The sequence below is a fragment of the Mytilus galloprovincialis genome, chromosome 13 (assembly GCF_965363235.1).
Source record: "Mytilus galloprovincialis chromosome 13, xbMytGall1.hap1.1, whole genome shotgun sequence".
Taxonomy (NCBI): Eukaryota; Metazoa; Mollusca; class Bivalvia; order Mytilida; family Mytilidae; genus Mytilus; species Mytilus galloprovincialis.
Genome location: NC_134850.1, coordinates 30594921 through 30610809, shown reverse-complemented (window position 1 = coordinate 30610809; position 15889 = coordinate 30594921). Strand labels below are relative to the sequence as shown.

The 15889-nt window shown below is 33.3% G+C and overlaps 1 protein-coding gene across 1 annotated transcript in view; it reads right to left on the bottom strand.

Moving 5' to 3' along the window:
* LOC143057235 (uncharacterized) overlaps window positions 1–15889 on the bottom strand; it is a 63942-nt gene that overhangs the window by 40473 nt on the left and 7580 nt on the right. Inside the window, exons 4-12 of the mRNA XM_076230505.1 lie at window positions 12922–13139; window positions 11845–12160; window positions 11243–11391; window positions 8213–8546; window positions 5226–5314; window positions 4022–4159; window positions 2942–3037; window positions 1912–1995; window positions 853–998 (exon numbers count right to left, since the gene is read on the bottom strand). Coding sequence (XP_076086620.1) covers window positions 853–998; window positions 1912–1995; window positions 2942–3037; window positions 4022–4159; window positions 5226–5314; window positions 8213–8546; window positions 11243–11391; window positions 11845–12160; window positions 12922–13139 — 1570 coding nt within the window. The remainder of the gene's footprint in view (window positions 1–852; window positions 999–1911; window positions 1996–2941; window positions 3038–4021; window positions 4160–5225; window positions 5315–8212; window positions 8547–11242; window positions 11392–11844; window positions 12161–12921; window positions 13140–15889) is intronic.

The window sequence follows — 15889 nt, the reverse complement described above, 5'->3', positions numbered from 1 at the left end:
TCCGGTAACATCATTTTGAAAAATAGGGTCGGTAGGTCGGAATTCTTTTTTTTTTTTTTTTTTTTTTTTTTTTGACATCGTAAATGAAATCCGGAAAATTATCATGGTTTTTCCAAGTCCGGATCCGTAATTAGTTTCAAAAACCGGAAGTGTGCCATTTGCAATGTTTTTGAAGCACCTGCTGTGCAAATTTCTTGGATTTTAACCTATTTGGAATACCTTTTGACATTAATAAAATGTTTTACTGGCTTTCTATGCAAGTAGAAGCAAGAGAGAAAAAATATTATGTCATCTATCAGAAGCCTGTGTCAAAAACGGGGTCGGTTGATACAATTTTTTTTTTTTTTTTGGAAGATCCAATAAAAAAGTTAGGGTCGGGGCTAAAAAACAGGGTCGGTCGGGTTACCGGAAACATCGATCTTTTTTTTCTCGGCCTTAAGTGATTGTGTGTGTGCACAACTTACAATAAAAGACTTACTAACAGCAGCACATGTATCATGTAAAACTATTTTAGACAGAGGTTAATTAAATGAAGACTTCGTTTTATTTGTCTTCTGTAAAGTTTGCCTTACCAGTAGCGGACCCAGGGAAGGGTTCTGGGGGTTGGAACCCCTCCCCCTTTGTCCTGAGTTGGGAACCACACCTTTTTAAAATGGCTGGGTCCGCCCCTGCTTACTATTACAGGTGTGTACCAGTAAGTTTTAAGACACACTCAATTGCATCTCCAATATGTTAAAATTTTATAAAAAAAAATCAAAAACCTTCTGTAGTATAATAGCAACCTCCTAAATACATATTTTGGGTAACAAGTACAGATTATACAGGACTAAATACAGTTTTTTTAAGACTTACTCAATAGCTTCTCTCATGAAGTAATAGCTGACTGGTGGCATCACAAACATCCAGACAATACGACTCCCTGCATCTTTGATCTTCTCTAAGGAACTGTTGAAGGCATTAGGTGTATAAGTAGCTCCCCATACTTTTGGAATAGCCACCTAATTTATAATAAAACAATATGATATTTTGGAAAGACAAGGATGCTCTACTGACCTCGCACAAAAAAATCCAGAAAAATCTTTGACATATTGAATAGTTTATGAAAGAATTCTTTACAAAAATAAATAATGGCTCCATCTAAATCTGCATTGTCTCACTACAGTAAGAATATTTAAAAATCTGAAGAAAACAAATTCCCTGCTCTGACAGTGGCTATTAAACAATTGGTTCACAAAAACCTGTTTCGCTCGTATGGCAAAAAGTTTGCTATCTATAGTTTCTACCTAACTAATAGTTTTCAGGTTAATAGGCAAAAACAGGAAATAAGTAAAAAAAGATCACTCATAGTGACTATGGTTTTAGACAGGGAGCTCTAATATTTGATTTATATTTGAAACTTATTTAAGAGCTATTCCATTAAAAATAATGAGGGAGGGTAGGAAGGGGCTTTCAAAATATCCTTACAACCAAGAACTTTTTCAAAAGTAATTTTGCATAATGGTAATAGATATCAATGCATACTGAAAAAAGACCAATGACCCACATTAAATAATTAAACTTCCCTTCCTACCCTCCCACATACATTTTAATGAAATATGTGCCTGTCCCCATTCAGGAGCCTGTGGTTCAGTGGTTGTCGTTTGTTTATGTGTTACATATTTGTTTTTCGTTCATTTTTTTTTTATATAAATGGGGCCATTAGTTTTCTCTTTTGAATTGTTTTACATTGTAATTTTGGGGCCTTTTATAGCTGACTGCAGTGTGGGCTTTGTTCATTGTTGAAGGCTGTACAGTAACCTATAGTTGTTAATTTCTGCATCATTTTGGTTTCTTGTGGAGAGTTGTCTCATTGGCAATTCTACCACATCTTCTTTTTTTATACTTACACTTTATCATTACAAATTCTCTTACCTCTGCTAAAATTGTAATACCAAACTGTTTGGCCTTCTCAAAGAAAATTGTGTCAATAGTAAAGTCCACAGTCCTGATGATGCTCTGTAAAATCAAGAAGACTATTTTAACTTAATGTGCATTTACATTTTTTTTTTTATCTCTGCACGACCAAATTTTTTTTCTCAATCAAAACAGAACATAAACATCCCCCTTTTTTCTCATTTCCGGTATTAATAAAATGGTTGCTTCCCAATTGTTCTGGTTGATATTTCAATAACGTTTGTTCTCATAAGTTTCAATTCCATGTGCAGTTATACATCTTTATATCTCTCCATAGCCAAAAATCGAGAGAAGCAAAAAAATAATATAGCCCACTTTTTTTTTTATTAATTTGAATAGTTGCTTCCTTATTATAATTGTCCTCCTTGGCATTTCAATCAAATTCTCTCTCCTTTGCTTCAAAATTTTATGAAAATTTTAATTGTTGACAAATGCACAATTATGTCATTTATTTTTTAAATTGATCTAAATGGCCTATTCTCCTATTTTGTTGTCTCATTCAATTTTCTTTAACATAATTATTTAGGCCAACTAAAAATATATGTGTGGTTCAAGTTACATACTTTTAAAAAATAGGGTTGGTAGGTCTGCAATTTTTTTTTTTTTTTTTTTAATATAAATAAATTTTAATGTTCAAAACCCAAAAGAATTGTGTGTTTACTGAAATTATTTCGGGTATAAAAAAAAAAACCAACCTAAAGTTCACCATTTACATGTGATTTGGTGTAAAATAAACAGTCAAGTTATGATTTTAATTACTTTTGTTGCATTCTGTTATGAGTTCTTGCATTTAAGTGATAACAGATACTTCTGATGGAAATTCAGAAGATAGAAATCTATGAATTTAATTATTTTAATTCACAATCATTGAAATTTGATTGCTTGAAAATTTATTTTTTCAGAAATGAAAGAAAAAGTTTTATGGGCTGTCGGATAACTGGAACCACACATATATTTTTATTTGGCCTTACTGTTTTATTTTACAAACCATATATTTCCAGCCTCTGTTTCGACATGACATCATGACACTGTGAGATAGAGATCCCATGTTCCAGGACAATCTGTTGTAATAGGGATAAGCACTCTGAAAAGGAAAAGTAATACAATTAGAGCTAGTTTCCTAATGCATGTAGATTAAGACTTTGGTTAGCTTGCTTGCTTCGTTTGTATATTGTACCATTCATAGGCGGATCCAGGCCCCTCTCCCTTTTGTGGGAAAAATTTGGTTGATTATATAGGGTTTCACTGAAGCATGAGTGCACACAGGTATGACACTAAATAGTAAATACTTGAAATCAATCAATTAATGAAAGACTATTATTTATTTTGAATTTATTGAACCATAAAACTAATTTTTGACTCTTCACATTGAATAATCCGCGAAGGGGATTATGTAAAATGTGAAGAGTCAAAAATTAATTGTATGGTTCAATAAATTCAAAATAAATTATTGCCATTCATTATAAATAAATTTCAATCAAAAATAAAGCTCAAAGAACTTTTTATATTATTTATATTAACAATAACAACGTACACACATGTTGGCATATGAATACACAACGCAGGGTGGGCGTGTCGCCATAAAATTTGACATTGAAAATAAAACTTATAATTTTAACCAATCAGAAGACAATAAATACCCCAAATTTATTTATATTCAAATGAAGGGAGATAACTAGATCTTTATGTGTTATCTAAAAGTTATGAAAAGCATTCACAGGCTACTCATTACTGCATAGCTGCAGTCTATAGCTAAATATGAAGATATTCTGTTCAGCAGTACTTGAGAAAAATGTGACAACAAATTTGAAGGCCATTCAACATACTGAAGACTTGAAATTATTGGAAAAAAGGAAATGGTTTTCTGACTGATCCAAAAAGTGCTAATAAAGCATTACTGTCAAGCTGCTGACCAAATATGGTCGCTCCATCTGATAGTATCTAAGAAAAGGTATGACAAATACTTGTTGGATGAATAATAATAACAAGGTGATATTATCATGACTAATAGATATATTTGTGATATCAAAACCCATTATAATACTATTGATGTAGTTGAAATATTTACCTTTTCACTGAAGGAAAACTCATCTTCATTTGTAGCTATATTTGGCATTTGGTATAAATTTAAAAGGGAGGAAACTCCTTTTGTTACTGTGTTGCTGCCAAATCCTACTATTCCTCTTACTCTTTCATGAGGACTTTTCTACAATGATAATCAAATAATACAAAACAAAATTTTTATTACATCCCATCACCAGATTTTCAATCTTCTATCATGGAAAATTCAGGGAATTCCATGAAAAATATAGAGAAAAAAAAGGAAATAATCAGTGGCGGATCCAGGGGGGGGGGGGGGTTCCGGGGGTGCGCACCCCCCCCTTTATTTTTGCCGATCAATGCATTTGTATCGGGACATATGTTTTGCACCCCCCTTTGCCCTGGGTGCCCTGGGTTAGCACCCCCCCTTTCGAAAATTCCTGCATCCGCCCCTGATAATAATATTTTCAATGGAATTCCATAAAAATATATTCCATAGATATTTCCATCATTTTCATTTAAAATGGACTACCCTAATTAACCTATGGGCCAAATACCCTTTTTAACCTTATCTGTAAAAGTTTTAAAGTATAGATTATGACTGAAGAACAATCACAGTCTCTTAAAAAAGGTATATCAAAACATACTTAACCATTAAATATACTGTTGAATCATGATTATTTGTGGGATACCAATTTACGTGGGTTTAATGGGTAATATAGGTAAACCAAATGTTTTAATGCGTCAACAGAGTACACATTTTCTATATAGTTTGTATGCAAACTTTGGGAAAACCAAGAAATAAAATATCGGCAAAACTACATTCTTTCCTTATTACCCACAGTACTGTACAACAGCTCATTGCTGAATCATAGAAAATTTTACAAGAACTTCACTTTCAGGAACAATTATACTGGTCTAAATATTTCTTTTCACAGTTGTAATTTTACAAATGACAATCTACATCAGAACAGGTATAAAGCATAGGGTTGCAGCTTTTGGTGTTTCTATAGAATATTTTGGAAACTTCAGGTTACATGGTACAAAATACAGAGCGACTGAGAAGGATGATAGAAGAGTACTGGGAAGGATGATAAAATTTATTATATGGTGGGAAGGATGATAAAATTTATTATATGGTGGGAAGGATGATAACATTTATTATATGGTGGGAAGGATGATAACATTTATTATATGGTGGGAAGGATGATAACATTTATTATATGGAATACCTTAGCATGATCTAACATCTGCATGAAAGCTGTTGTAGTGACAACTGGGCTGTTCTTGGTATTGTATGAATGCATGGTAAGCTGTCTACCTGCAAATATAAATTAAAACACAAAATCTTTTACAATGCGTTCTCTATTGAATGTTGGTCATTGGTCTTTTTCAGTATGGGTCTATTACTATCATGCAAAATTATAAAAGTGCCTTAAGTGGTTATTGGTTGTAGGGATATTTTTGAAAGTCCCTTCCTAAACATATTAATGAACCAAAATTAAAAAAAAAAAAAAACACACACACTAGACTAATAATTACTGAGTCCAAATGATAATACTTTTCAACTATTGGCTGTACTTTTTTATTATGTCTATGATTGTTTTAATAAGACTGTATATAACCCCTTAGGTCTATCCATTACCTTTGCATGTTTGTGTTATGAAGTCAGTTGTTGTCTTATTGTTATTGCATGGTGTTTTTATTTTTATACGAAAACAATTAGTTTCTTGAGTCAGCATTACATAAAAACAAACTGATACAGATATCATAAAAGAGGATCTTAAAACTTAAATAGTTTTATTAAACTTGACACTGATGTATAACCTTGGAAGTCTGTTAGAAAACATTATTGGACACTGATTTGGAAGTTAACACAAGTCTAATTAACAAACGTATGTTTTTTTTGATAAATAAAAATTATATTGATAATTTAAACCTGAACTTTGGCCTTAACCCTTTCACCGATTGCTGCCCAGACAGAAGCTACTCTGAGACGATGGCTTCCCTGGCTACTATTACTCAAGTGGGAGATCTTCATAATAAATGTCAATAAAAACTTGTTTGTAGTTATTTGTGTATTTATTTCATTCACTAACACCATGTTCACAGTTTTGTTCATGTTTTGATAATTTTTTCTTCTTAAAATGTTCAAATTTTCAAATTTTCAGCATTTTTTAGGTGAAATTCTCAAAATTCCGCTCTTTGACCCCAAATCGTAATTTTTTAACCCAAAACGGCAAAATTTTGAAAAATTTTATGAGGCTGTACAAATTCCTCACACTGAACGATGTCCATTCCAAGTGTTTTGTACATAAAATAAACAGCTGCGCCATGAGCGCATGATACGCCCGACGTCTTGTGTGGAAGTTTTATGCAATAATCATAAATAGTTTCTGAGAAAGTTTTAAGCAATAACCATATACTGTTTTTGAGACACGGCGGGACATTTGAAACCCCCAACCCTGTTTTTTTTTTTTTTACAAAAAACTAAATATCACTAAAATAAAATTTTGAATCAAAACCAAAAAGTATACAGATCTTTAGATTAATATAACAAAGAAGTGTGTAAAGTTTTAAGCAATAATCATAAATTATTTTTGAGATACGGCGCAACATGTAAAAAAAACCCTCCCCTATTTAACAAAATACTCAATAACTCCAAAATAACGTTTTGAATCATCACCAAAAAGTATACAGATCTTTAGATTAATATAACAAAGAAGTGTGTAAAGTTTTAAGCAATGATCATAAATTGTTTTTGAGATACGGCACAACATGTAAAAAAAACCCCTCCCCCTTTTTTACAAAATACTCAATAACTCAAAAATGAAATTTTGAATCATCACCAAAAAGTATACAGATCTTCAGATTAATATAACAAAGACTTGTGTAAAGTTTTAAGCAATAATCATAAATCGTTTTTGAGATATGGTGCGACATGTAAAAAAACCCTCCCCCTTTTTTACAAAATACTCAATAACTCAAAAATGAAATTTTGAATCATCACCAAAAAGTATACAGATATTAAGATTAATATAACTAAGAAGTGTTTAAAGTTTAAAGCCATAATCAAGAATCGTTTTTGAGATACGGTGCGACATGTGAAAAAAACACACCCCTGTTTTAGTTACAAAGTGCCGTAACTCGAAAAGTTTTGATCTGATTTTCACCAAAAAGTATACAGATCATTTGACCATCATAAGTAACAACTATGTTAAGTTTCATGAAATTTGGATAAGTCGTTCTCAAGTTACGGTGCGACATGTTTACGCCGGACAGACAGACGGACGGACAGACAGACGGACGGACGGACGGACAGACAGACGGACGGACACCGGACATTTGTATACCATAATACGTCCCGTCAAAATTTTGACGGGCGTATAACAACATTTTATGTGAAAAAAGTAAACTAGTTTGGCTTCAATTCTTCCATATTCTTTCAAAAAAAATGTTCCCTCATTTCAAATTCTCGTAAATTCCGTAAATTTCCTCTGATTTTGACACGATTTTCAACAAACGGAAGCGCCATGTTTACACTTTCATCCGGGTATTCATCAAAGAAAGATAACTGATGTTTGCACTGTTTTTAGCGGGAAATATAAAAGAGGTATTCCGATCCCGGTAAAACGGGACTCATCGTCAGCTGTCTGAAGCGTGAATCCCGGTAAACCGGGACTCATCGGCGAAAGGGTTAACAAGAATGTGTCCAAGGTACACGAATGCCCCACTGGCACTATCATTTTCTGTGTTTAATGGACCGTGAAATTGCGGTAAAAACTTTAATTTGGCATTTAAATTAGAAAGATCATATCACAGGGAACATGTATACTAAGTTTCAAGTTGACAGGATTTCAACTTCATCAAAAACTACTTTGACCAAAAACTTTGACCTGAAGTTTGCACTATCATTTTCTATGTTCAGTGAACTGTGAAATTGGGGTCAAAACACTAATTTGGCATTAAAATTAGAAAGATCATATCATAGGGCACATGTGTACTGAGTTTCAAGTTGATTGGACTTCAACTTCATCAAATACTACCTTGACCAAAAACTTTAACCTGAAGTGGGACGAACTGACGGACAGACCAGAAAACATAATGCCCCTCTACTATTGTAGGTGGGGCATAAAAAATGGATCTGTTATTTCAATTAGATATTTCAGTCCTATATAATATGAAATTCTATAAATTCTGAAAAAGAGTGAATACCTACCTGGTAATATAGTGGGGTACATAACTCCTGCATTAATATCCTCCACTGCATACGTGGCAAAGGATTCTGAAAAAGCTCCTGTTTGGGAACTGGATCCAGAATCGTAGTTCGAATAATAAGCAGCTAGATGAATCTCATTTGTCACTTCAACAGGGCCGACCTGAACTTGAGTGAGTGGACCAGGAGTGACAACACTAGTGGCATCGAAGCTCAGGGTGACGGCTGCGTGAGGCTCACATATAGAGCCTACTACAGTAGCTATACCTTCTGACATTGGAATAGTCTGCAGGTCATCACTAAGGCATACAGTAACATCAGCTGTACCTGTTATGTTCTATAATAAATAAACAAGGTCATCACTAAGGCATACAGTAACATCAGCTGTACCTGTTATGTTCTATAATAAATAAACAAGGTCATCACTAAGGCATACAGTAACCTGTTATGTTCTATAATAAATAAACAAGGTCATCACTAAGACATACAGTAACATCAGCTGTACCTGTTATGTTCTATAATAAATAAACAAGGTCATCACTAAGGCATACAGTAACATCAGCTGTACCTGTTATGTTCTATAATAAACAAGGTCATCACTAAGGCATACAGTAACATCAGCTATACCTGTTATGTTCTATAATACATAAACAAGGTCATCACTAAGGTATACAGTAACATCAGCTGTACCTGTTATGTTCTATAATAAATAAACAAGGTCATCACTAAGACATACAGTAACATCAGCTGTACCTGTTATGTTCTATAATAAATAAACAAGGTCATCACTAAGGCATACAGTAACATCAGCTGTACCTGTTATGTTCTATAATAAACAAGGTCATCACTAAGGCATACAGTAACATCAGCTGTACCTGTTATGTTCTATAATACATAAACAAGGTCATCACTAAGGTATACAGTAAAATCAGCTGTACCTGTTATGTTCTATAATAAATAAGGTCATCACTAAGGCATACAGTAACATCAGCTGTACCTGTTATGTTCTATAATAAATAAACAAGGTCATCACTAAGACATACAGTAACATCAGCTGTACCTGTTATGTTCTATAATAAATAAGGTCATCACTAAGGCATACAGTAACATCAGCTGTACCTGTTATGTTCTATAATAAATAAACAAGGTCATCACTAAGACATACAGTAACATCAGCTGTATTGTTATATTCTATAATAAATAAACAAGGTCATCACTAAGGCATATAGTAACATCAGCTGTACCTGTTATGTTCTATAATAAATAAACAAGGTCATCACTAAGGCATACAGTAACCTGTTATGTTCTATAATAAATAAACAAGGTCATCACTAAGGCATACAGTAACATCAGCTGTACCTGTTATGTTCTATAATAAATAAACAAGGTCATCACTAAGACATACAGTAACATCAGCTGTATTGTTATATTCTATAATAAATAAACAAGGTCATCACTAAGGCATACAGTAACATCAGCTGTATTGTTATATTCTATAATAAATAAAAAAATATAAGTAGCTGCATAGGTACAAATATATTTCTTGTGTTGAAACGGCAAGAACTAACAGAAATTACCAGCACAGTATAAATATAAGTATACACTATTGAAGGTGAAATGCAAAGAGAAGGTTTATTTATATGTCTTAAACACCACCATAGTCTATATATAACTCTGACATTGGAGTTGTCTGAAGGGCATTACTGAGGCATACAGTAACATCAGCTGTACCTGTTATGTTCTATAATAAATAAACAAGGTCATCACTAAGGCATACAGTAACATCAGCTGTACTGTTATATTCTATAATAACTAAACAATATAAGTATCTGCACAGGTACAAAAATATTTCTTGTGTTAAAACAGCAAGAACTAACAGAAATTACCAGCACAGTATAATTATAAGTTAACACTATTGAAGGTGAAATGCAAAGAGTAGGTTTATTTACATGTCTTAAACACCACCATAGTCTATATATAACTCTGACATTGGAGTTGTCTGAAGGGCATTACTGAGGCATACAGTAACATCAGCTGTAGTTATGTCCTCATAAATTTCCTCATGGTTCAAAATGTACTAGAAAGGCCTACAATTTCCACACACGATACATAGGTAGTGTCGTGTCTTGAGAACAGAAACATTACTTGCTGCTCCAGGTTAACTGTTCACTGATGTTTTTTTTTAGAGAATTTGTATGCAGACTATAGTATCAGATATACAACAATGTTAAAGTTTGGGAAATTTACATATCTTAAACTGATCATTGATTCAATGACCCTACCACATTCTGTATGTGCCTGTCCCTAGTGAGGAGCCTGTATTTTAATGACAGTTGTTTGATGCTTTATATCATTATGACATATTTGTTTTTAGTTATTTTACACTTCTAAGTTCTGGGCCTTTTATCACTTGCTGTGCAGTATCATAAGTTTTGCCCATTTTTGAAGGCTGTACAGTGAACTATAGTTACTTAGGCAAAATAAAAATATATGTGTGGTTCCAGTATAAACCTGACCGACCCTAGAACTGTTTTTTTTTCATTTCTGAAAAATAAATTTTCAAACGATCAAATTTTGTGGATTGTAAATTAAAATAATTAAATTCATAGATTTCTGAATTTCCATCGCAAGTATCTGTTATGGCTAAAATGCAAGAATTCATAACAGAATGCAACAAAATTAACTAAAAACGTATCATGACTGTTTATTTTACAATTAAACACATGTAAAAATGGCGGACTTCCGGTTGGGGGCGTGTATAATACCGGAAACAATTTCGGTAAACACACGATTTTTTTCTTGATTTTAACATTAAAAAAAAAAAAAAAAATTGCCGACTTACTGACCCTATTTTTTAAAAGTATGTTACTGGAACCACACATATATTTTTATTTGGTCTACGGTCTAGATTTGTCTCATTAGCAATCATACAACATCTTCTAATTCTTATATTGTAAAACAATATATATAGATTTAATAAGATGTGGTACGAGTGCCAATGAGACATCTCTCCATCCAAGTTTATATACTTACTAAAGTAGAATCAGATCCGGAGTACACCCTTTCTCCTGCTCCATCAACTGCTCGTATGATAATGGGACTTTCAATGGGAAAGTTGGCACCAATCTTTGGAATTATATCACCAGAGGGAGTTACTATCTCTAATGCAGTAGCAGTTTGCTCTGAAAGTGTAAAGAATATTCTAATGTCATATCTTAAGTCTTATTTGATTGGTCAGATTCAAAGCAGTATGCTAGTGTCATATATTAAGTCTTATTTGATTGGTCAGATTCAAAGCAGTATGCTAGTGTCATATATTAAGTCTTATTTGATAGGTGAGTTTCATAGCAGTCAAAAATTGTATATAATATATAACTATAAAATTATGAATTCCTACAAAAGTAAAAAAGTTGCTGGTGTAGACTTTTTTTCAGGACATAAATTTTAATATATTGTACTGAGAGCTACCATTGCAGTAATAAACATTATTTTGAGTAAGGCTTTTTCTCTTTATTTATTTATTTTTTGTCCACTAGTCTTGATTCTGCATTTTTTAGCCCTATTATTGAATTCCCTATTCTGAAAACCCTGTTTTGACCCTCATAAGTGTAACTGGTTACCACTACTTCACTTACCTGTCACTGGTATACAGTCTGTCACAAATACAGCTCCATCACTTGTTCCATTCATGTAAAACAAAATCTTAGATTTTGTTGCATCACTGGCATATAGATCGAAAAATACCTTGTTCATTACGAAATCATTGTACGTATTTGGCATTCTAGAATGTGGATAATGAGGCATTCTCATGGTTAAATTCAACTTGGCACAGGTATGAACGTCTAACAATCGGACACCAGTAAAAGTCACTTCACCAGCTACAGCTCGTTTATCTATGTACATCTGGTAGTTAGACCGACTTAGTTTAGCATCTGTTCCTGAAAGTCTTTCCTAAAATAAAAGACCAAAAATCTGTGTGATGAAATTGCTTGATTTATTTTATCATATTAAAATATAATGTTAATTAAGAAACATGTGTAAACAAGAATGTGTCCATAGTATACGGATGCCCCACTCGCACTATCATTTTCTATGTTCAGTGAACTGTGAAATTGGGGCCAAAACTCTAATTTGGCATTACCATTAGAAAGATCATATCATAGGGAACATGTGTACTAAGTTTCCAGTTGATAGGACTTCAATTCATCAAAACCTACCTTGACCAAAAACTTTAAAATTGAAGGGGGACAGACGAATGAACGAATAGACGCACAGACCAAAAACCAACATAACTGTTACATTGATTATGCAGACTGTGAGGTTAAGAGGTAGTAAAAAGCTGCTGTGATGTAAACATCTCATTGGACTTATGCAGAAGCACTAGTGATTGCCCAATCAGTCTAGTGAGCTTCTGAGACCATGGCATGTGAGAAATAAAATTTATAAGAGAACAATTAAATCTTACAAAATTATTGTGAGATCTGCTAGCTAGGACAGGCAGATGGACATTAATAGCACATATATTAGATTCATCTTTAATAGATAGGACAAGTATATAAAAGGTAACATTAATTACTATTTCAGTAAAATTGAGTCATGGGGTTTTTGAGTATGTGATTACGTGACTATTTTCATAGTGATTATCTTGTTTATAAAAAAAATTAGTGACTATGTGATTACTTAGACACCCCCATGAGAGGCCACACAATTACCTTTGTTTCATACAGCATGTCCTCGAGTGGTGCCTTTCCATTAAACAACTGTAAATCTTCAAACCATGCCACTTGCAACATAACAGGAAGGGTGGCATCAATACCCGTTGCCACTTTTACGCCGGCACTATCTTGTATTTCAACAGTTATGTCAAAATCTGTATTGGCCACTGTTCCAGTTGAAGGCCAGAGTGTAATCCCCATCTTGGCTGCAGGAGCTTTAAACATGAAGATATATTCTTTACTATGTATCAAATTACACATGTGTTTTAAGTATGCTTTCAAATTTTCAGTGTTTATGTACTTTTAATCTTTTCAATAAAAGGACACATCAGACAAATAAGATTATAAACATTGTCTCTATTAAAGATTTACCAAGCTAATTCTTCCCTGAAAGGAGTGGTAACCACAAGGCTTTGAGAAATCAAATTGATTTTTGGTCCAGTAAACCATTCTTTTTTATTGGACCATACTCTTTTTTTTCTGGACATTTACATATAATATCTTATAAATAAATTAAAAACAATTAATGTTCATTTGGTCCAGTAATGCATATCACTAAATTGGACCAAACAAATTTTACTGGCCAATGACCAGTGTCTATTGAAATTAGTTAGGAGTGAGTCTTAAAGGTTAAATATTTACTATCAAACAGAAAGTTTATGTGACAATAATCATTGGTTGATATAAGAACAGACAAAGGACAAGGTAAGATAAGACCTGTTTTTGGCCCCCACCCCATCCCCCTTTTTTCTCATTTTTCAAATTCTGCTTTGGAAAGCTACCTTTTATGTTAAAACATTCCCTGATGTTTGAAGTTTGAAGTCTGTTTGAATATATTTCAAAACCACTAATTTTTTTTAACTGGGTGAGATGAGGGGGGTATTCTTTCTGTCATTATTCAAATATTGTAATAATTATTCACTTTGAAGGTGTTAAGTACAACTAATTTTTAGTTTTTAAGTGCCTGCGCCACTGTAACCCAGGATTTTTTTTATTCCAATGTCATGAGAACTGGGTTTTTTTTCTGTCTAATGCACTGCATTATACATAAAACTGTGGATTCATAAATTTTTATTGAAATCAATTTTCATGGAATTCATTTGTAGTTGAAAACCACAAATTTAAATTCAAAACTTAATCAGTGATCTGGAAGGTTTTTTTTCCTTTGGGCCCAGGGCCCCTCAAAAATAAATTCAATGGGCCATTTTAAAAAATAATGGGCCATGTTGTCAAATGATTGGCCAACTGAATTGACTTCTGTAAAAAAAAAAAAAAAGTATCAGTATATTTTGACAAAGGTGTTGGTACTTACCTTTATGATTTTAACCCTTTCACCGATTGCTGCCCAGACAGAAGCTACTCTGGGACGATGGCTTCCCTGGCTACTATTGCTCAAGTGGGAGATCTTCATAATAAATGTCAATAAAAACTTGTTTCTAGTTGTTTGTGTATTTATTTCATTCACTAACACCATGTTCACAGTTTTATTCATGTTTTGATAATTTTTTGCTCATAAAATATTCAAATTTTCAAATTTTCGGCATTATCTAGGTGAAATTCTCAAAATTCTGCTCTTTGACCCCAAATCGTAATTTTTTAACCCAAAACGGCAAACTTTTGAAAAATTTTATGAGGCTGTGCAAATTCCTCACACTGAACGATGTCCATTCCAAGTGTTTTGTACATAAAACGACATTTTATGTCAAAAAAGTATACTAGTTTGGCTTCAATTCTTCCATATTCTTTCAAAAAAAATGTTCCCTCATTTCAAATTCTCGTAAATTCCGTAAATTTCCTCTGATTTTGACACGGTTTTCAACAAACGGAAGCGCAATGTTTACACTATCATCCGGGTATTCATCAAAGAAAGATAACTCATGTTTGCACTGTTTTGAGCGGGAAATATAAAACATGTATTCTGATCCCGGTAAAACGGGACTCGTCGTCAGCTGTCTGAAGCGTGAATCCCGGTAAACCGGGACTCATCGGCGAAAGGGTTAAATAAAATCATGGATATTGTTCCTGTAATTTTGTAATTTCAATTTCAACTAGAACACACCCGCGAAATCGCGGGCATTCAAAGCGTAGTTTAAAGTATGTAAAGTGTTGTTGGAAGAATTTTGTAAAATATTGAATGACTGGAGAATTTCAGCAAAAGTATCATAAGTCATAGGTTATTGGGGACAGGAAAATGCTTTTTTTGTTATCCCTCCTCCTTTATTTCCAATATTCCCATTTTTTGGTTTTCTATCAATTTCAATATGAACATACATTTAGTATGTTATGAACATTCAAGTAAGGAGCCTGTAATTCAGTGGTTGTTGTTTGTTTATGTGTTACATATTTGTTTTTCGTTCATTTTTTTGTACATAAATAAGGCCGCTAGTTTTCTGGTCTGAATTGTTTTACATTCTCAGTTCGGGGCCTTTTAAAGCTGAGTATGCGGTATGGGCTTTGCTCGTTGTTGAAGGTCGTACGGTAACCTATAATTGTTAATATCTGTGTCATATTGGTCTCTTGTGGAGAGTTGTCTCAACATGGCAATCATACCACATCTTCTTTTTTTGTAATCATGATTTTTGTAAAAGATTTAATGACTGGAGAATTTCAGAAAAGGTATCAAAAGTTCACATGAATATTTTTTAAGCGCTTACGGCATTCAGAGCGTAGTTTAAAGTATGTAAAGTGTTGTTGGAAGAATTTTGTAAAATATTGAATGACTGGAGAATTTCAGCAAAAGTATCATAAGTCATAGGTTATTGGGGACAGGAAAATGCTTTTTTAGCTCACCTGGCCCAAAGGGCCAAGTGAGCTTTTCTCATCACTTGGCGTCCGGCGTCCGGCGTCCGTCGTCGTCCGTCGTCGTCCTGCGTTAACTTTTACAAAAATCTTCTCCTCTGAAACTACTGGGCCAAATTTAACCAAACTTGGCCACAATCATCATTGGGGTATCTAGTTTAAAAAA